Source organism: Panthera onca, chromosome B4 (assembly GCF_046562875.1).
Source record: "Panthera onca isolate mPanOnc1 chromosome B4, mPanOnc1 haplotype 2, whole genome shotgun sequence".
NCBI classification, from domain to species: Eukaryota; Metazoa; Chordata; class Mammalia; order Carnivora; family Felidae; genus Panthera; species Panthera onca.
The window spans coordinates 78,124,392-78,144,667 of record NC_138345.1 but is presented as its reverse complement, the minus strand read 5'-3'; the positions used below and the strand labels follow the sequence as shown (position 1 = coordinate 78,144,667).

Below are 20,276 nucleotides of genomic sequence, written 5' to 3'. Positions count from 1 at the left end.
GCCAGAGTTCACATCCAGCTGTGTGATTCCAAGTCCTCGCTCTTAACACCAGACCACCCTGCCAGAGGCTGACCGCAGTGAGCAGACTAAGCCACGGAAGGAGGAGGAACCAACATTGACTGAGACCTGAGTCACAGCAGGCCTGAGGTGAGAGCTACCCCTGGGCTTTTCAGTTACATGGGCCAATACATTCCCTCTGCTCAAGCCAGGTATCATTTGGGTTTCCAGTAAATGCAGACCGGCTGATAACATGTCACCTCAGTCGGTGGCAGGCATCTCCAATGGCCCAGGACTTCACAGCAGGACCCAGATCCCGCGTCCCTCACATCCAACTAGTGACCAAAGCCTGGGCCCCAAATACTGCATGGATCTGTGCCCTTGCTTTCCCCTCCTAGTCCAGGCCACTATTGCTTTGCCAGGTTTTGATCACAGCCTCCTTGCTGTCCAGCCTGCTCCCCCCTCCCCCAACACACAAACTTCTGTCACAACCCCCTGAGGTCCAGAGCTCACCATGTTACCCGGCAGCCTGAAGCCCTCTGGATACCTGACCACCCCCAGGGTAAATTCCACTCCTCTTCAGCCGCCACGCCTCTGGTCTCATCTCCCTTCACACCCTGCTCCTAGGGTACCCCCAGCCCCACGCCTCTCTGCACCTCTGTCCAGAATGTTCCTTTGCCTTCTTCGCCCCATACGTGTCCATTCTGCACACCACCTTCTCTATGAGCAGGTTACTCTCTGCTCTTGGCTCCGTTGACACTGGCCACTCCTTATTGTCTCTTTTAACTTCAGTTTCGTGAGCATGCCTGGCACAGAGCAGTCACTCAGTGAATACTCATGGAAAAGATGAATAAATGAAGTGTTCCCAGGAACCAGGTGGGTGGTTCTACACCTCTTATCTGGGGATGGTCAGGTTCAGGGAGCGGGAAGTAACATCACATGATAATTACCGTGCAGAAAACCTTTCATCTATAGACAAGCACATTACCTGTTGGATCCTCACCATGACATTGCTGCCCCCATCTTATAGATGGAGAGACCGAAGTTCAGGACAGTTTGCCATCTAGAATTCAGTGCACACGCTCACAAAACCCCCTCTCATTTCAAAGCACCTCAGGTTAACGCTGGCCTGTGTGTGATTAGACCCCAGTTCAGCGGTTGAAGGAAGTGGTGTTCTTGCCCACACTGGCCACAAGGGGGCAGTCGAGTGCTGGCACGAGAGTGGCCACCTGGCCGCACCTCCTACCCACCCTTAGATTTGGATCAGGGTGTTGACAGGGAATAGCCACCACTGAGGAGAGCCCCAGGCAGAGGGGCCATGGCTGGAGCTGCTCTTTCAGCATCAGCCAGAAAATGTTCAAACTGCAGGGAGGGTGGGAGCAGGGTACCACAAATACCAAGAGTCTGGAGCCGGAAACACAGACTGTATATGCCAAACTTGCATGACCAACGTGTTTAATAACAAGCCACAGGAAGTGACAGGGCCTTGCTGGGACACCCAAGATCTCCGAATGGGTGACAGTGACCACAGCCCTCAGCAGGGACGGGTCCCCGGCCTGTCGGACCACAGCCGCCCTGTATCAGAGATGGGACAGGGACCGCACTCATGTCCTCGGAGGCCTGGAAGTCAGGAGGCACAGCCGGCATCGGCTGCATGGAGTATGCAGGGTGTATGTCTACTTCAGTGCCCTGGATGCGCGGTGGATGCTCAGAGGATCTGGTCATTCCGGGAGCCACGCCCAGGAGGACTGCAGGAGGCTGAGTGGAGCACATTGGAGGCCGGGTTGAATGCGAGGATCCCGGTGGAGGCCTCACCCCAATCCAGGTCTCTCCCGGACTGCTGTCCGCAACACTCACGGCTCAAAGGAGCGGAAGCTCCCCAGCATGGCAGGCTGGCAGTGGAGCTCTCCGGGAGACAGACCAACAGACCACGTAAGGCTCAGGATCTGTAACAGAGAGCGACCCCCACCTTCGCTGGAAAGGGAGTTGTACCGCATGGAAGGGGAGGAAAACCCGACACGGACCGGAAAAACCCGACAGCTCTTTCCAACTCAGGGTCAAACTCACAGGCGGCAGGAAGGGTGAGGGAAGATCACCCATCTGTGGCCCCAGCCTTTCCCTCAGGGACACTGCAGGCTAATGGAGCCTGCTGGGGGGGTCCAGATGCCCAGCCTCACTCCATGGCACTCAGCCCACACCCACTCCCCCCACCTGTCACTCCAAGTTGGAGCCTGACAGATGGGGGCGACGGTGGCACTCATTCCCCAGTTTTCTAAATCTTTTTCCTCCCCAGCCTTGACAGCCTTGGCCAGGGTCAGAGTTCCATAGGAAACATCTCAGTATCTTCCCCCAAGAACATCGAAGTCCCCGGCACATCCCACACTCTGGCTCTCCAAGCACTGAGTTGAACAGACAGCAAAGGCAGGAAGTTGGATGAAGAAAGCCTTTGCCAGGGCAGCTGGGTGGCTCAGTCCATTGAGCATCCGACTTCAGCTCAGGTCATGATCTCGCAGCTCTCGAGTTCGAGCCCCGTATCCAGCTCGGAGCTGTCAGCACAGAGCCCGGGGCCGGCTTCAGATTGTGTCTCCCTCTCTCTCTACCCCTCCCCCACTCGTACTGTCTCCTTCTCAAAAATAAATAAACATTAAATAAACATATAAAGCCTTTGCCTACCCCCTTGGCTTGCCCCCTCCAGCAGATACATGACGCTGGAGGCACAGCCCTTCCCTCCACTGGATCTCTCAGTATACCCCTACCACCACCCAGACTTGAATCCAAATGCCAGTCCAAAAGTCACGGCCCTCACCTCTGATCCGTCTGCTCTGCCCATTTGGATTGTTCTCCATAGATACATATTCCAGTTGACTCTCTGAGCCCACCCCCACCCTCAGGTTCAGGCCGGGAAAGCTGAGCCCAGCTGGCTGGGGAGCAGCTGCAGGTTCCTGGAAGGCTGTCCCCAGCAATGAAAGGCTGTCTAACAAGGCCACTGGGGAAGAAGGGTCAGGAGCAAGGCAGTAACATGGGGGTTTTGGGTTCCGGTCCCAGAAGCCATATGCCAAATGGGGGTGTGTATGTGAAGGTTCATTCCTTCACAGGCAGAGGTCCTATTCTGCACCAGCATCTCAAACAGTGGTGGGAAATCAAGGAGGACAGGGCAAGAGGAATAACCCAGGGATGGGCCTTCTCACTCAGGGATGCCGCCCCCAACCCCTAAGCTCGGAATCGGGAGCCCCCAGCGGTCAGTTCCAGCTCTGTCGTTCACTTGAGCACGTCACTCTCCTTTCTCCAAGCAGCCCCATTTGTAAAATACAGGGTTCACAGCACACACGGGAATTCCACAATCCCAGCTAGGAAAGGAGGGGAGAGCACAGGGCACAGGAAGGGGAGAAAAACAGCAGGATGTGATCAGGCAAGGGGGGGGCGGTGGTGAAGGAACCTGGATACAATAAAAAGAGGGCATTCTCACCCCTCGTCCGGGACACAGCAAAGGGAGGTGGGAGGTGTCCCCCAGGCCCAGCCTGCTGCCCTTGTGCCAGAGCAGACACACACACACCCTCCACACTGCCCTGGCCAGCCCTCTCCCTCCAAGGGGGTGGCAGTGGTGTCCCTGAGGTGAGAAGTCCACAGCTCAGCAAGGCCAGTGTGGCACAACTGCCTGGGATTAGCGCTAAACCCTGGGCTGCTCTGTCAGAGATCACACGTCGTCAGCTTCACAGCTGCTCAGCCACACGCTGCCCATGCTGTCACCTTCCCCTTACCAGGCTCTCCTCACGTGCACCGACTGTCTTCTCAGAAGGAAGCTAGGACCCTGCCTCTGCCCGTGACAAGCTACAGGTCAGAGACACCCCCAAAGAACAGCCATACCCACAGAAACCTCCCAGGGGCCCGTGGGTACAACACTGAGCAGAGGAGAGAGACAGTGAAGGCTTCCCTGCCCAACTCCTGGGGCTGTGCCCCAGGTGGCCTTGGCCTGGAATTACCTTGTCTTTAGGCCACCCAGGCCCTTCCTTCCAGATGGTTCTTGTCCTTGGAGAGCCAGATGGAGCCTCCACAGCTGGGAATCCTCAGCCCCAGCTTCCTGCAGCAACGTGCTCATGAGGCCCCCCGGCTGTCAGGAATCTTGCCATCCACCGCCTTCCCCACACATACCACAAAGTTCCTTGCTCAGGGCCACCTCTGCGCCCCAACAACCAGAAAAGGGACTGGGAGAGGGGGGACCCCGGCCATACCTCCCCATCCCCCAGAGACCTCCAGGCCCCTGGCTCTGCCATAAAACAGGACCCACACTCCCATCCCTGCCTCAAGAGGGGGGCCATAGCAAGGAATCTTACTCAAACCCCCTTCTGGGGACAAGGCTTCAGGAAGGAGAGGAGCAGGAAGCAGCAAAGGCCTGGGTTGTCCGAGTTTCCGTGACAGTGTCTCTCCTCAGCCTCCCAGCGGCATGGGCAATGCTGGGGCACCCCTGAGTTGGGGGTGCATGCAGGGTAGAAGAGCTCCAAAGCACACTGAGGCCCCTCTGATCCGCCCCCACTTCCCCCTCAGGCAGGGTGACCCGCTCTTCTAGAGAAAGGACATGGGTGAGGCGCCGCTGGAGAGACACGAGATCGGGAGAAGAGAGGGTGGCAGCCTCTTCCCTCAGGTCCTGGCACACTTGGGGTGGCTGCAGGCCCCACCCTGGGGACGTGCAGAGCCCAGGCAGAGTCGTTGAAGAGCTGCCCCCCAACTCCGCCCCCGGCACTCTCACCTGCGCAGAGCCAGGCTCACGGAGGGTGGGGAGGGCTGGGAGGGCGCCGAGCCCTCCCACCCCCACCCCTCTCCGCAGCAGGGCCGAGTCGTGGGCCGCCCCGGAGGCCGCGACCCCCGCCCTCGAGCGTATGGGTGCCTAGGAGTCGTCGTCGCCTCGGCCGGCGCCGCTGGACTCCGCCTCGCGGGACGCGCGCCGCTCGCTGAGCACCATCGCCGTCAGGCCCTCCGCACGCAGGAGGAGGCCACCGCCCAGGAACAGGACCCCGCAGAGCACGAGCAGTGACAGCACGCCCAGCACCGCCGCCTGCACGACGGGAGGCCCCTCGGGGGGCTCGGGCAGCACCCCCGACTGGTTGCAGCAGGAGCTCAGCCAAGTGGCTGGGGCCGCGGCGCCCGCCCCAGAGCCGTTCATGCTGAGACGCCGACTGCCCAGATGTGCGCGGAAGGGCCAGATGTGCAGGAGCCCAAGCCAGCAGGCGGGCCTCGCCGGGCTGCGTAGGGGAGGTCCCCGAGGGGCGGATCCCAGGCGCTGTAGGCTCCCTCGGGCGCTGAGCATTCAATATCCTCCAGTGTGGACTATGGCCCAGACTCCCAGGGCCCGGGGTTGTTTCTTCTCGTCCCAAGGGCCTCTACACCCACGCATGGGAATCCGGCCCATGCATTCAACCAAACCCAGGAGTCGGGTCCGCAAGGCTTTCCCTCTCTCCCTTGACAAAGGAAGTCAAGATAGCACCTCCCTCAGAACCCTGAAAAGCCCTTCCAGACCCCATCCCAGGTGCTGCCTGGGGTGCCACCGCACTAAGCAGGACACAAGACAAGCAAGCATTCCCGGCTGTCCTTGGGCCAAAGCTCAATACTGCTAGGTGGCCCAGTGGGCCACTTGAACAGGAGGCAAGTGAGCAGCCTCCAAGACCTGAGGGATGTGTATCCTTACTCCTCCATCATCGCCTCTGGGAGCCTCTCTGAGCTGGACAAGCAGGCCAGTGCCTCCTTGGGCCACAGCAAGCAGGGAAGGGGAGGGGGGGGGGGCTTCAAATCCTACCCCCATTCTTTTGCTCAGGTCCCAGAGATCAAGGAGTTACCAACCAATGAGAAAGCATATTTGAGTCACCAGGGCTCCTGCCCTGACCTTGAGTAAATCAGTCCCCTACATACAGGAAATTATAATGCCAAAAGGAATGGAAATGTTACTGTTCTGTCCACCAAGGGGAGTTCACTGCCAGCTGGGTGGCCCACAGCCAATCTGGAGTGGGGGTGGGCAGTGTGGAGCAGAGTGTCTCAGAGTCTGGCTGCAGACAAGTAGAAAGTCTCAAAAAGCCGGGATGGAGTCAAGACCCTTCTGCTCAGGTCTCCTGAAAGACAGCAACGCTATGCTTTTTAAAAACAAAGTCACAGCCAACAAACAGATCTATCAGTCAACCAACTCCTCAGGAGGGATTAGCTAATGGCCAGCTAGGAGGAAAACAAGGTCTCGAGGGTTGCAGTGGGGCCAGGTGGGGATTACACACCATCAAGGACTTGCTAGGAAATGGCCTTCCCCATCTCCAAAGCCCCGAGAACCTCCTGAATTCTCCCAATGCTCCAGAGATCAAGGGCAAGACCGTACTAGATCTGTTGTGAAATATCACAGGGCTAAGGTGACTTGGAATGAGAAAAATGTGGTGAAGGCTTCCTGGCCATCCTATCTACCGGCTCCAGGGGCAAGACCCCCACCCACCCACGCCATTTGGCCTAGCAGAACCGCCCATATACAAAGAAAAAGCATTGTAAAATATAGACTAAATCAGTAAAAAGTACACAATAAGGAGTTCACTGATCTTGAGTATGCTGATGTAGAAATGAGTGTGTTAACAAAGCAGTGTCCTAACAACCAGCCAGGGCCAGCCCGACCTGGAACACCTCTCAGACACCTGCCTCAAGCTGGCCGATCTCTCTCCAGGGAAAGAAACCCCAAATCAGATGAGCTTTCTGATGCACATGGGGACCTGTACATGCTCTATGAAGACAGAAAAGGTACTTTTTGAGGCAATCATGAAATAAGACCAGATAATATAAAGGGCAGGGCTATCACCGCTTCCTTAAGGAGGGAGAAGAAACGGCACAGTCCTATCCAAAAGCAACAGATCCTGATCTGTGTCATCATTCATAGGACTGACATGGTGACACCTGAATGGTTAACACCTGCTTACATGAATGTCCCACAAAGTACAAAATTGTTCAGTTTTAATCCCATCCCCCCATCACGCTGGAATAATACCCTCAACACACACCTGTATCCTCATAGGTCTGTCAGAAAGTGTGAATGTTTCCGGGCCGAACACAAGCCAAGGGAGAGATGGCTCAACCTGAACTCACATTCTCAACTTTATTCACCATCCTAGCGATGGCTCTTCCATACAGCAGAGAAGGAAGGGGAACCCCCACCAGGGGTGTGGAGAGACAGTGAAGGCCAGACTTGACCATCAGCCAAGGTTAAAAGAATGACCAGAGACTGGCAACCACAAAACAAGGAAGCCAGGGGTGGCCATTCCAAGTCTCATCAAGGACCTGGGGCAGGTTCCCGAGCCCCAAGGGGCCAACGGTACGATCCCCAGAAGCCAAGGTCTGCAAGCCATCAAGGAGAGCCCACGGCCCCAGTAAGGCCTAGAGAGCAAGGGTGTCTTTGATGAGCCTGCGCATGGTCGTGGTGACCGAGGTGCCCAGGGCATCAGTGATCTGGAAGGAAATCTTGTAGAGGTAGGGCTGCACGTCCCGCAAGCCTGTGTCAAACACGTTGTCCACCTCCGACTGCGTGGGCATCTTGGGCAGGTACTCGTGCCGGTTCATCACCTCCACGATGTTGATGATCTTCTCACAGAGCTTCTCACCCACCTTCTCCCGGCAGATCTGCCGCTCCTGCTCTGTGGCCAGAGCTACCACGTGCACCTTGACCGTCCACACCTCCCAGGGGATGCATTCGTCTGAGAAAGGCCAGCGAGACTTCTTCTTCTGATAGAACTCCAGGGACATCTGCCCCAGCCCATCACCCCCAGAGTTGCGCAGTGCATCCTGGGGAAGGAGGGGGAACGGATGAGCAGGCCAAGACCTTGGAGGAGCTCTCAGTGTGCTTCCTACACCCCAGGGAATTAGGCTCTCCTAGCTTTATTAGTCCTTCAGGGAGGGCGGGGAATGAGACCCACAGAGGGTAAAGGATTCGTGTGAAATGACACAGCGACCTGCCAGCCTAAACTTGAGTGCTCCAAGCAAATCAACAAAATCTGACGCTAAAGAAAAGCGAGAGGGGCACCTGGGTGGCTTAGTTGGTTGCGCGTCTGACTCTTGATTTCGGCTCAGGTCATGATCTCATGGTTTCATGAGTTCGAGCCCTGCACCGGGCTCTGTGCTGGCAGCTCGGAGTCTGCTAGGGATTCTCTCTCTCTCCCTCTGTCTCTGCCCCTCCCCCATTCACACTGTCTCTGTCTCTCCCAAAATAAATAAACTTAAAAAAAAAAAAAAAAAAAAAAAAAAAAACACACACACACAAGGGGGAAGGGAAGGGCATACCAGACCCAGCTTCTCCCTTTTCTCTTCTGAGAAGCGAATGAGACCATTTCATCCAATAATTCTGCCTATCCCCTACCTCCAGGGGCTGTGGTGGCCCCACACTAAGGCAGGTGGGACCCTGAAGCACCCTTCCATCTGAATTTTAGGGCCAACTCGGAGGGTAAGGATGCTTCCCTCAAGTCCTGAACCGTCTATCGAGGAACAATTCTCTCCTTTGTGGACACACCGAGGTCACGTGACTTTGACTGGTAGTTGTAGGGGCTAACACTTCTACGATGCTTACTGGGGTGCCAGGCTGGTTCACCCACTTGACACATTCGATTCATTTAATCCTCACAGTGCGTATGCCCCGTGAAGCAGGTACGACTGTCGTTCCAATTTTACATACAGGGGAACCGAGGGCGAGAGAAGCGGAGTCACCTGCCCAAGGTCACACGCTCGTTGGGTGAAAGAGCCTGGCTCCGGAATCCATGCTCTTAACCATTACGTTCCACGTGTCTCTTAGAGGCATCTGGAGGACAGTGACGACCACTGCCTCCCTTGACGAGGGATGGGGAAACTCATGAATTTGCCCTTTCTGGTCTCAGAGGGGCTGGGGAGTGAGGATGGGGAGACACTGTAGCCTCCCGCCATGAGCATAGGCCATGGTGCCTGGCACAGTGTAGGGACCCTCCAAACATTTGTGGACTGGAAGTCAGACAGACAACCCTCCTCCGCTGACCTCAGAGACGGCACCTTAAAAAAATTCCCTCTTACTTTAAAACCTAAAAAAAATCACATCCCCATTCCCACCGTTGGCAGCCTGATGTGCCCTTCCACCTTTCTCCACGCCTACACAAGGCACATACAACCACAGGCCCGGGGCGCCCCACCCGAGCCCAGCAACCCTCCCTCCCAGGGAACTTCACATAGGAAAGGCCCAGACTGCTGAAGGGAAAAGTACAAGCAAGAAAAGGCGTCAGCAGGGAGAGCCGGACAGTCAGATAGAAGGTCAAGACCATGCGGGCAGCGATCACCCCATGGGACCTGACGCCTCCCTGCCGTCACTCCCTACCCTCGCCCAAAGCCATCCTCCCCACAAGGAGCGCCGAACATGCCCGTCCCTTAGAACCTGGAAGAAGCTGACGTGAACACCCGGGAAGGGTCCAACAGCAAGCCAGGGTGGAGGGGCGTTCGAGGTCCACCTGCCACCCCCCGGGCCACACCCCTACCTTGAATTCCCCAACAACCTTGCGCAGGGCACGGTCCAGCTCCTCAGAGGAGACGCGCACGTAGGTGAAGTCGATGAAGTCACAGTCCACATCCTGGGTGCCCACGGTGCCGATGGAGTAGGTGCCCTCCTTCTTGTAGTGGAACTTGCCCGTGCTGCGGTGCAGAAGCACGGTGTGCAGCACGGCCAGCATGGCCTCCTCCACCTGCCGCCCTTCCACCGACACCTCCAGCACCTCCGAGCGACAGTTCATCCTGCAGCCGGCAGCCCACACCGCGCTGGGGGACAAGAATAAAGACGGGAGAGCTTCACCCCAGCCAGGGGCCACCCTGCAAGAGCAGCCAGGTCAGAAAGCGGACACCTTCTCGATGACCTGCATGTCACCTGTCACGTCCTTTCTGGCCCAGCCAGCCTCCGCCTATGTGGCCCTCCTCTGCATTTCAACGACACATACCATCAAAAAGACTCTTGGGATCAGAAAGGGAGGGAGCCTCAAAGTCACAGTCCAAACAACCAGCCAAGGCTTGACTTCGGTACAGCGTTCAGCGCAGTTTACAGCAAATGTTCACTGTGCGACAGGTATCAGGCACTGGCCGTTCAAAGGCAAGAACAGCCCCTGCCCTTGACAGGCCACAGGAATGCGGGAGAGAAAGGCAGGTAAATGTTACCTGAGTGGCAAGAGTACAAGGCGGGAGTAAAAAGAAGAGAAAGATTGAAGTCTGACTGCCTGGGACCTTGAACGACCAGGTTAAGGCATCTGGATGGTGCTGAGGGCAGTGAAGAGTCAATGCATCACTGTGCCAAGGTCAAATCTGTGCATCAGAAAGTTAACTCTGGGGCCCCTGGGTGGTTCAGTCAGTTAAGTGTCCGACTTAGGCTCAGGTCATGATCTCACGGTTTGTGAGTTCGAGCCCCACGTCGGGCTCTGTGCTGAACAGCTCGGAGCCTGGAGCCTGCTTCGGATTCTATGTCTCCCTCTCTCTGTGCCTCTCCCCCACTTGTGCTGTCTCTCTCTCAAAAATAAATAAAATGTAAAAAAAAAAAAAAAAAAAAATTTAGAAACTTAACTCTGGATAAAAACCAAAGGATGGCTCTGAACTATTTTGTGGTCAGAAACTGCTCTGAGAAAGCAGTAAAAACTATGAAGACTGGGCTTTAACACCTGACTCACACACACACACACACACACACACACACACACACACACCCCAAATCTCACCTAGTTCCAGAGCCATCCACAGACTCTGAAGTAGAAACTCTCAGATTTAAAGCAGAAAGGCTGGGCAAGAAGTCCAGTTAGAGGCCACAACAGTAGGGACGGTTACAAGGGCAGCACAATAGGATGTGGGGGAGTGAAGTGCAAAGTGTGGGAGTTTTCATGTCCAACAGTCCTGGTTTGGACCCCAGCTCTCCTCTACCTTGCTCTGTGGTCTTACGCAAATCACTCAACCTCTCTGAGGGTGTTTTATCCGTCAATTTGGATTCTTGTGAGGATCAAATAAAATTGCATATGTAAAACGCAGTAGAATAGTGGTTAAGAACAATGCCAGAAGCCCAGGTTGGAACCCCAGCCGTGCCACCCGCTCACTGCGTGATCTCGGGCAAGCTACTTAACCCCACTGTGCCTCAGTTTCCCAAATCTATATAAAGGGGCTATTAATAAAAGCTACCTCGCAAGGACTGTCTCAGGGACTGGATGAGTTAGCATCTGTAAAGCACTTAAAGCAGTACCTCCCAAGGAGTAAACAGTAAGCGTTAGCCACTATAATTCGTTATAATATCATTTCCGTTGAGAGAGGACACACGCTACAATACAGCACCGGGGGACAGACTGGAAAGGGAAGAACAGACTTGAGAACCAGACCTTGGGAAGTAACTGAACAGGAGCCCTGAAGGAGAAGGAAGGGTCAAGTTCCCTCCTGCGGGTTCGGCTTAACACACCTCTCCTGACAGGGAGCTCGGCCACCCCTCACAGCAGATCATTCCATCTTCAGACAGCTCTACCCAGTTGTTCCTTCTACAGAAAGGATCTGCCCCTTACTGCTTCAAACCACTGGCCACAGTGCTTTTGTTTTGGTTTTAAGTAATCTTTACACCCAACCCGGGCCTCAAACTCACAACTCTGAGATCAAGAGTCATGTGCTCTACTGACTGAGCCAGCCAGGCGCCCCTAACCACCGGTCATAGTCTGGATGTCAGGAGCCACACGGAGTATCACCCCTTTTCCACTAATGTGCCTTTCTGATCCCTGGAAGCGACTCTTTCATCACCCCTTACCCCAACCACAGGTTAAGGGTCCCCAGTCCCCATAACACGCCAGCTGGACATGACATCTTATCTGGCAGCTCTCTTCTAAGTGTATTTGTCTCAATCCCCATAATACAGCAGTGCTCAGCAGTGAACACGAGGCAGTCTGCGGACAGCTCAGAGATCAAGCTGGTTCTGCCTCTCACTCGGCTATCAGCCCGGGTCTACCTGTCCTAGCAGGCATCTCTTCACGAGATGTTATACAGTCTTGTCTCTCCCACTAGACCTTTCCTGGAGGGCAGGGACCGGATCATACTTGAAACTGGAAACTCAGTACTCAGAAAGTACTTACAAAGTAACTGCTCAATTCACCCTGACCCAGGAGCTCCAGGTCCTTCCCAGGGCTACTGAATTGGCTTCTACACTCAGGAGGAGGGGGGGTTCTCCCGCTCATTTCTGCCCTCTATTCACGCCCTTCCATTCATACTCCCAGTTCTGGTCCAGCTCCCCCTTCTTCCACCACTTCCCCCTCTTGCATCCCCCACAAACCTCCAAACAGGCCGCTGGAGCGCCTGGGTGGCTCAGTCAGTTGAGCGTGGGACTTCAGCTCAGGTCATGATCTCGGCACTGGTGGGTTTGAGCCCCACATCTGGCTCTGTGCTGACAGCTCAGAGCCTGGAGCCTGCTTCGCGTTCTGTGTTTCCCTCTCTCTCTGCCCCTCCCCCCCTTGTGTTCGTTCGTTCTCTCTCTCTCTCTCAAAAATAAACATTTTTTAAAACTTAAAAAAAAAAACAAAAACAGGCCACTTTTTTCTTTTGCCCCACGCCCAGGCTCTTCCCTCATTCTAAGCACTGTTGTAGGAAACACTCCTGCAGGAGGCCAGTACTGACCAACTCCAGCCTCCTTCCCACAGCAAGCCACCTCTGGTCTGTGATGAGCCTGTCTGTCCCCTTCCCCTCACCCCCGCCTCCGGTGAGCAGCGAGCCCTCCAGAGCAGGGCGCGAGAAGTCGCCTCCCTCTGGTCCCCCTCCAGGCCCAGGTCTGCAGAGCACTGGGCCATGCTGGAGCCCCGGGCACCCCCATGACCACTTACGTGTACAGGCTGGAGCGCGGGTGACTCAGGCTCTGCCCATGCCCTTCCTCCTCCCCACGCGCAGGCGCCCACTCCGCAGGTGCTCTCCGACCTCCGCGCCTGCGGCTGAGCGCTAGGGACGGACTAAAAGCAAAAACAAGGCTCGGCGTCAAGACACTCTGGCGGGCCGCAGAAGGACCCTCCTCCCGGGTCCCGTTTCTCCCACCGCCACTACTCCAAGGTCCAGGGTCCGGGGAGGAGCTGCCTCCTGAGGTCCCGGGGGTGGCGCCCCGCGCCCACCCCGGCCGCGCTCTGGAGTTCGAGGCGCGGCGTCCCTCCCGCCGGCCTGGGGAGTGCCCGCGCTTGCACCCGGGAAGGGGGCAGACGGTTAAAACGGTCCCCCACCTCCGGAGCCCGCGTCCGAGAGCCCACGACGGTTCGGTCCCCTAGCCGCGGGCGCCAGGCCACCGCGGCAGGAGGCGGCGCCGGCGGCGGAAGTTCGCGCCTCGGCACCCCCCCTCCCAGCGGGGCGGGTTCCACCGGCTCCGCGGGGGCGCGAACTCCCGTCCGGCCGGGCTCCGCAGCCAGCGCAGCCACTCGGTCCGCCTTACAGTCACGCCGGCGGACACATGGAGCCACATACTGCTCCGCAAAAACATGCTACTTTTTTCTTGATTACCTCTCGCGTTTTAAGATTTGAGGGTGAGAAGCATCCCCCTCTCTTGGACGAGTCCATTCACTCCCACCACCGAGAATGTTGTTGTGTTTCGGCTGGGACCACGCACTTCCGCCATAGAGATGAGAGGGAAGGAGAGGCCAGTGAGCTCTGTGCCGCCTCCCAAGGCGGAGAGGAGTCATCGGCGGCGAGCCAGTTCCCAACTCTGGGCGCAGAGCCCTGGACGGGGCGTCTATCCCTCAAGATGAAGGGGGTGCCATTTGGAGAGGTGGCCTGGAGATGATTCCAAGCCAGGGCGCTGCATGATGCTGAATGGATGGCAAAACTTTAGCTTGGCCAGTGTGCACAATAGACAGGATCCCTGGCCCCACAATGCTGGAGAAAGAGGCTTAACCTTAGTCTGTTATCTCCATACAGGGCCATTACTTAATGTTCTACCGTGACCGATCTGGTAACGATTGTAAGGCTCGTAATTCTGCCATCGCCCCCTGTGTCAGCATCTTGACATCACTCATCTTTTCTGTATCACTCATTTTCTCCTGTATAAGGGAGGCGCTGTTGTGACGATCACAAGAAATAATTCATATGAAAGACCTCTGTGGAATGTAAAGTGTTATGCGAATACGAGTGCGTTTTTAGTGCTCTGTAACTTCTGGGAGCATATCTGGTATTCCGTGTAGATTGTAAGCCCAGGGCAGGCAGAAGTTTGTTGTTTTGTTAGTGGTCACAGAGCCTGGCATGCCCCAAAGGAGACACTCCTGAGTTGTTTACTTGAGGATTAGGACGCTCATTTTCCTAACACACATTTTCTCTCCCCAAATCATAATAGATAACGTTTATTGAGTGGAATGTGAAGAGTATAATTCTAAGTGCTTTGTATATATTAATGTAAGCCTGATATCAATCAATCCTAGAAGGCCGATAAAGAAACGGACACTGGGAAAGGTTACGTAACTTGCCCAAGTTCACCCAGTAAGCGGCAGAGCCTGGGATTCAAATGCAGGAGTCCACAGGGCTACCGAAGTTCTCTTTCTGGTTTCTCCACCCTAACCCTCCCCATACACTACTGTTCTCCAATACACCCCATCCAAAGCCTGCTCTCTAGTGGGAAAATGCCTTCATTAGTAACGTTTGCCAGTGATGGCTGATTTGAACTACAGGACATCACTGAATGCAGAGTCCAGAATGAATGAAGGATCACATTTTGATCATCAGAGATAAAATGGGCTCTCGAGTAGCAGTACCAGCACCAGCTGGCTCCAGCACACCACTACCACCACCTACCCCCACCACCCCCCACGCACTTACGGCTTCCCCTCTCCCATCCAGTTTTTCTAAACTCCTTTTCTGGCTGACCTTTACCCCCTCCTCATCTGTTCCCTATCCCTTCCCCCATCTCCCCCTAGTTGTGCCCTTGTGAAGCCTTGGTCTCTGGTTTGTCTCTGTCCCAGGTGCAGCTACCTCTCCCCAGGCAGCCTGGGAGTACCTCCAGGGCCTCAGCAAGAAGAAAGCTGCCTGCCTTACAGACCAGCAACCTCTTCCAGAGCATGATCTTAACCAGGAGGGAATCAGCATAAAATATTGGGAGGGGAGAGTGCGTGAAGAGCAAAAAAAGGGGGGACCCAAGGAGGTTAGAACCAGCCCTGGGTGGGTGGGGGGATCAGAGCTTAACTCCCAGAGACTGCCAGTCAGTGAAGAGAGTGGCTGATCTCTCCTCTACCCTTGAGACCCTCCATCTCGGGGCCCTTCAAGGCCACTGTCCTGACTTCATAATCATCCCTGGTACCAATACTGATCCTTACGAGGCACACTGCCAGCAGTTCAAATGCACTACTGTGTTGATTTCTCCAGCTACCTTTGAAGGTAAATACAATTTTCTCCCAATTTACAGATAATGAAACTGAAGTTCAATGATAAGTAGTAACTTACTTTGATAGCTAATTTTATGTGTCAACGTGACTGTGCCTCAGAGTGCCCAGCTATTTGGTCAAACATTCTGGATGTGTCTGTGCAAGGGTGTTTTCTAAATGAGATTAACATTTGAATCTAGTAGACTTGAGTAAATCAGACTACTGCCTCCCCTAATGAGGGTGGGCCATATGAAATCAGTTGAAGGCCCGACTAGCATAAAAGGGCTGACCCTGCCATGAGTAAAGAGAACTCCTGTCTGGCTGCTTTCAAGTTCAAGTTGGGACATTGTTTTTTGTGTTTTTTTTTTTTTGGTTGTTTTTTTTTTCTACTTTCACACTTGAGCTGAAATATCTGCTCTTCCTGGGTCTCCCACTTGTCAGCATCTGGAACTATACCCTCAGCTCTCCTGAGTCTCCAGCTTGCTGGCTGCAGATCTTGGGACTTGTCATCCTCCATAATTACATTAGCCAATTCCTCATAATAAATCTCTTCCTATAGATATGCATTCTATTAATTCTGTTTCCCTGTAGAACCCTGACTAATACACTTGCCAAGGCTGCATGCTTCTCCAGCCTCATTCCACTCACTCTTGTCCCTCCTCCAAAACTCATCCTGTCCCTGGAGCCTTCCCTGCCTGAGGATGAAGCCCTCCTCAGGGTCCTATGCCCGTGTGGGTGATCCTGTCAGGGAGAGAGGGTCTTGGCCCAAAAAGTGAGTCGTGTGGAATGAATTATCCCACCCTGTGCCACTCCTTTGATGAGCAGGATGTAATCTTTTTTTTTTTTTTTTTAAGATTTTATTTTTAAGCAATCTCTACACCTAACCGTGGGACTGGAACTTACAACCCCGAGATCAAGAGCCGCATGCTCTACCGACTGAGCCAGCCAGGCGCTTCTTCAAGTTGTAATCGTTTATTCATTCACTCGTTCGTTCATTCATACCACACACAGGTAACTGTCCACACACTGTGCCCATGCCATACCAAGGTGGACAAATCGCAATGTGGCCCTCTGGGAGCTCAAAGTCTTGCAGAGGAAATGGACCAAGGGATACACCTGGGCAAGAGAACACAAGACATAGTATGAAAGAAGTGGCAGCCGTCTCTACCGGGACCAGAGGGGGCCAAGATTGAGACTACTGCTGTCAATCTCCGAGGGATGTCTGTGGGAGAGAAAGTGACACACTGAGAGTGGAGAAGAAGCCGAAGCACTGCTCTCGGCAAGGTGGGACACCAGAAGAAAAATGGAAAGGCTGCGCTCCAGAGAGCACAGGATAGCAATGTGAAGGGACAGGCAAGAAGGAGGGAGGGGTTCCAGAAAAAAGTGGAGCTACAGGGAATTATGGGAGGGGGGGCTTCCTGGAGAAGGGGAAACACAAAGGCTTGGGGAGAGAGGTCTCATTGAGAGCAGAGGGTGGAAACTGAGGCTTCTGAGGCAGGAGAGACAAAGACAGACAGAGCAGACTTCTCAGTCAGAGCCCAGCACCATGGCCAGCCAGGGAGCCGGGTGACTGGCTGAGGCCCTCGGAGCCAGGACGGCAGCAAAGGCCTGTGAAGGGCCCTTGAAGGCCAACCCAAGACCTTGGGAGTAAGCAGCTGGCTTTGCGCGGTGAGTGTGGCCTTGGATGGCCCCACCCCATTCTAGCATGTGCCCAGGGGAGAGCTGAGCCCTGAAGCTGGCCCTGCAGGCCACCCCCATTCGCTCCGGAGCTGACCCCAGTGGCGTCACAGGGAGTGACTCAAGCCCCAGCAACAACAATGAGTGGGACTGACGTCAGGCCGGGGGCTCCTGACGGTGCCTAGCCTGGCCGGGGTAGCCAGCACCCTGTCTGCTGACCCTGTAACCCTGGCCAGGCTGTGGGGCTGAGGAGAATCAGCTGTCGGACTTCTGACATCTGCCCCCTGGGATTCTGAGCAGGGGCTCCAACACCTCCCACCCCAACACCCCCTCCTCCGAGGCAGAGGAAATGGCTGGGCTTCCGACAGAGTGGCAAAGAGCGTGAGAAAGAGGCACCTCCCAGCTCCAACCTCATCAGGCAGCCTCTAGACCTGGCCCCGGCTCGGAGTTACCATGTCCGCAGCCTATTCTGGAGGCTGGGGGGATCTGTCCCTCGTGTTGCGGAAGGGCGGTGGGTGTCTTTCTCTGTGAAGGTCTCTGTGTTTGTCTCTCTGGCCAAGTTGGGGTGGGGATGGGACTTTATTTCTGTGTCTGTCCTCAGGGGTAAGGGGCCTGTCATCTCTCTGTCCTGCAAGGTCTTTGCATCTGTCTCTTTGGGAGGCATGTGTGTATCTGTTCTTTGGGCCAGAGGATTCTGTGTGACTGTCTTTGCAAAAGGAGAGGGCTATTTACCGCCGCCCCCACCCCCAGTAAAGGGATCACTCTATGTACCCCCTGGTTTCTTGTCAGGCCAGGGGCATCTATCCTCATGGTACCCCAGTTTACCTAGATTGGGGTCCAGGTCTCCAAGGCTGGGCTGGGTGGGGGCCTCGTCCCTCTGATGTGCCAGACCAGGAGGGCAGCTACAGTCAGCATGTTGCCTGCCTGGCTTGCAGCTGGGCACCGCTCCCTGCTAACACAGCATGAACCAGAACAGCGCCCCCACCCTTCCCCCGATGCCTCCCCTCCTGGCCCCGCTGGTGCCTCCAGGTGCCTGAGTAGGGGCGGGACAGTGCCAGTGCCTGGGTCAGACCTTGAGGAGGCCTCAAGTGGCCCCCCAGCCTGGCAGGATCAGGGCCCAGCAGGCGGCAGAGGGGAGCCAGGGTGGTAGGGAGAACAACGGGCGCATGGGGTGGAGGAAAGGAGGCAGAAACCCAGGCCAAGGCCTCCAGGGCCCCCTAGTCCTCAGACCCACTCTGAGTCTAGCTGGGGACCCTGGAATGGGCCACCTGCCCTCGGAATGTCCCTGGCTGTGTGGGGAAGGAGATATTGGGGTGGGGGAGTGCTTTTGCTCAGCCTCGCACTAATTCCTTCCTGCCCTCATAACTGGAGCCTGGAGGTTTTAAAGTCCCACTCGCCAGCCTAGGCCTTACCCAAACAGCCCCTAACCTGGGGCCAGCCTGGAGCAGGGGTGAAGGCAGAGGTTTGGGGCTGGGCTCTGGCTGCTCCCCGGAGGACCGGGGAGGGGGGCGGTGGGGACGCTGCAAGGAAGGCCAGGCCTGGACAGGGCTGGAAGGTGGAGGCACAGAAGCTCACCCCATTAGCCTTATCTTCTGAGGAGGCCCAGTGGTTCTGAGGTCTCCACTGGCATCAGAGACTCTGGTGGGGGCTGGGGCCAGTTCAGATTTAAGCTAAAACTCCCTGGGGATCCCTAGGTAGGCCTGGCTCGTACAGAGGGACATGCCTAACACAGCTGCCTCAGGTCTGTGAAAGGACATCACTAACAACCTGCTGACTGTCCAGCCACCACACGCGGCCTCCCACCTCTGATGGGCTCTCACAGGCTCCCCTCCGCAGCCGCACAACAGCTACCTCACAGCTTGGCACACTGGACACTCGGAGCTGACCACGTGGCACAATACGCCTGGAGCACAGGGTGGTTGCCCGTGACCTTCAGAAGCTTCTCAGCTTCCTTGAGGCCAATGTTTTGCCACCTCCCTCCATAACCAAGTCCTGGTGACCAGAGCCCAGGGATGAAGCAGTTTCCTCCATTCCAGGCCCCAGAGGAGGGTCGTTAGGCACAGACTCTGGGGTATAGAGCACCCACTCAGATCCTAGACCTCAGAGCCACCCCAACCCCAGTCACAATGGCACTTCAGGGCTGGGGAGGGGGCCAGGGCCTCTGGGCACAGGGCCCAGCGTGGGTGGGGTGGGGGGAGACAGGGAGGCAGGCTTCCTGGGTCTCCATGTGAGGACAAACGGCAGGCTTTGAGGCCTCGGAAAATCCCGCCTGGGATTCCAGGCCCTGCCAGCGTCACTGCCTTTTGACTATTGTCCCCGTCGGAAATGGGCCCAGCCCCCGGCTAGCTGGGACAGAGCAGCCATTGTGAGGCCCCACCAGGCTCAATGCCCCCTTGTTTGCCCTCCCAGCCCCTAGCAAGACTCGGAGGCCAGTTCTTCCAGTTGCTCAGTGGAAAGAAAGGGCCTGCCTCCAGGCTCCAGCCCTTGGGCGGGGCAGGGTGGGGCAGGGCGGGGCTGGAGAAATCAGCCTCCCACCGTGCACCCCAATCCCCAGCCTTGGAAAGAAGCCACCGTCCCTGATGGAGTTTCTTTTCATTTACAAGGCCCTGGGCAGGGAGACCTAGCGGGTTAGCGGTTAGGTAGTTAGACACACCCTGCTCAGCCACTTCCAAGCCAAGTGACCTTGGCAAAGTCATTTCCTTTCCTCCTCTTTTGTAAAAGCAGCAGCTGTCTATCATTTCTTGGGTGTTTGCTTCACACCAGGCACTGTTTGAAACACTTTGCATGTATGCTTTCGTGTGATCGTTATAGTAACTTTATGAAATAGATACAATTACTTCCCCCTTTATAGCTGAAGGTACTAAGGCACAGAAAGGTTAAGTAACTTATCCAAACTTCTACAGCTAGGTAGGGCTGGAGCCAAGATTTAAAGCCAGGCAGTCCGGTTCCAGGTTCCTTGCTCTGTAGTACTTTGCTGCCCTCATAGGGTGGTAGTGAGGGCTAGAAATAACAAATATCATATGAAAAGAACTTAGTGGGTGATGGAACATTGTACGGGGTAGCTATTTTCACTTTGGGGCTTAGATATCTATACAGACCAAGATTCTCCATTGCCCGCCCCGTGCCCAACCCCTGCCGGTGTTCAAGCACCTAAGTGGCCCTTTTGCCTTCCTCCAAGGGCCTGCCTTGTGCTCCACATCTATCTTTGCTAAAGTCAGGGATATAGAAGAGAGTGACCCAAAGAGAGAAGAGTCAGTT

General features: G+C 55.6%; 2 protein-coding genes across 4 annotated transcripts; both read right to left on the bottom strand.

The window, feature by feature from the left end:
• Positions 1–1,304: 1,304 nt before the first annotated feature.
• Positions 1,305–5,676, bottom strand: SMIM41 (small integral membrane protein 41). 2 transcript variants are annotated; one of them, XM_060657548.3, is made up of 3 exons: positions 4,329–5,676; positions 3,978–4,075; positions 1,311–1,755 (listed from the first exon to the last, which is right to left on the bottom strand). In XM_060657548.3, the coding sequence occupies exon 1, from the start codon at positions 5,297–5,299 to the stop codon at positions 4,880–4,882; it is 420 nt and encodes a 139-aa protein (XP_060513531.1). In that variant the 5' UTR covers positions 5,300–5,676; the 3' UTR covers positions 1,311–1,755; positions 3,978–4,075; positions 4,329–4,879. The 2 variants fall into 2 exon arrangements, with proteins under 2 accessions (XP_060513530.1, XP_060513531.1); XM_060657547.3 differs by having other exon boundaries at positions 1,305–1,755; positions 3,978–5,676.
• A 1,407-nt stretch (positions 5,677–7,083) lies between these two features.
• On the bottom strand, positions 7,084–13,343 carry ATG101 (autophagy related 101). Of its 2 annotated transcripts, none has more exons than XM_060657546.3 (4): positions 13,221–13,343; positions 12,837–12,959; positions 9,498–9,774; positions 7,084–7,791 (listed from the first exon to the last, which is right to left on the bottom strand). In XM_060657546.3, the coding sequence occupies exons 3-4, from the start codon at positions 9,747–9,749 to the stop codon at positions 7,387–7,389; spliced, it is 657 nt and encodes a 218-aa protein (XP_060513529.1). In that variant the 5' UTR covers positions 9,750–9,774; positions 12,837–12,959; positions 13,221–13,343; the 3' UTR covers positions 7,084–7,386. The 2 variants fall into 2 exon arrangements, with proteins under 2 accessions (XP_060513529.1, XP_060513528.1); XM_060657545.3 differs by having other exon boundaries at positions 9,498–9,825; positions 13,221–13,342.
• Positions 13,344–20,276: the final 6,933 nt, after the last annotated feature.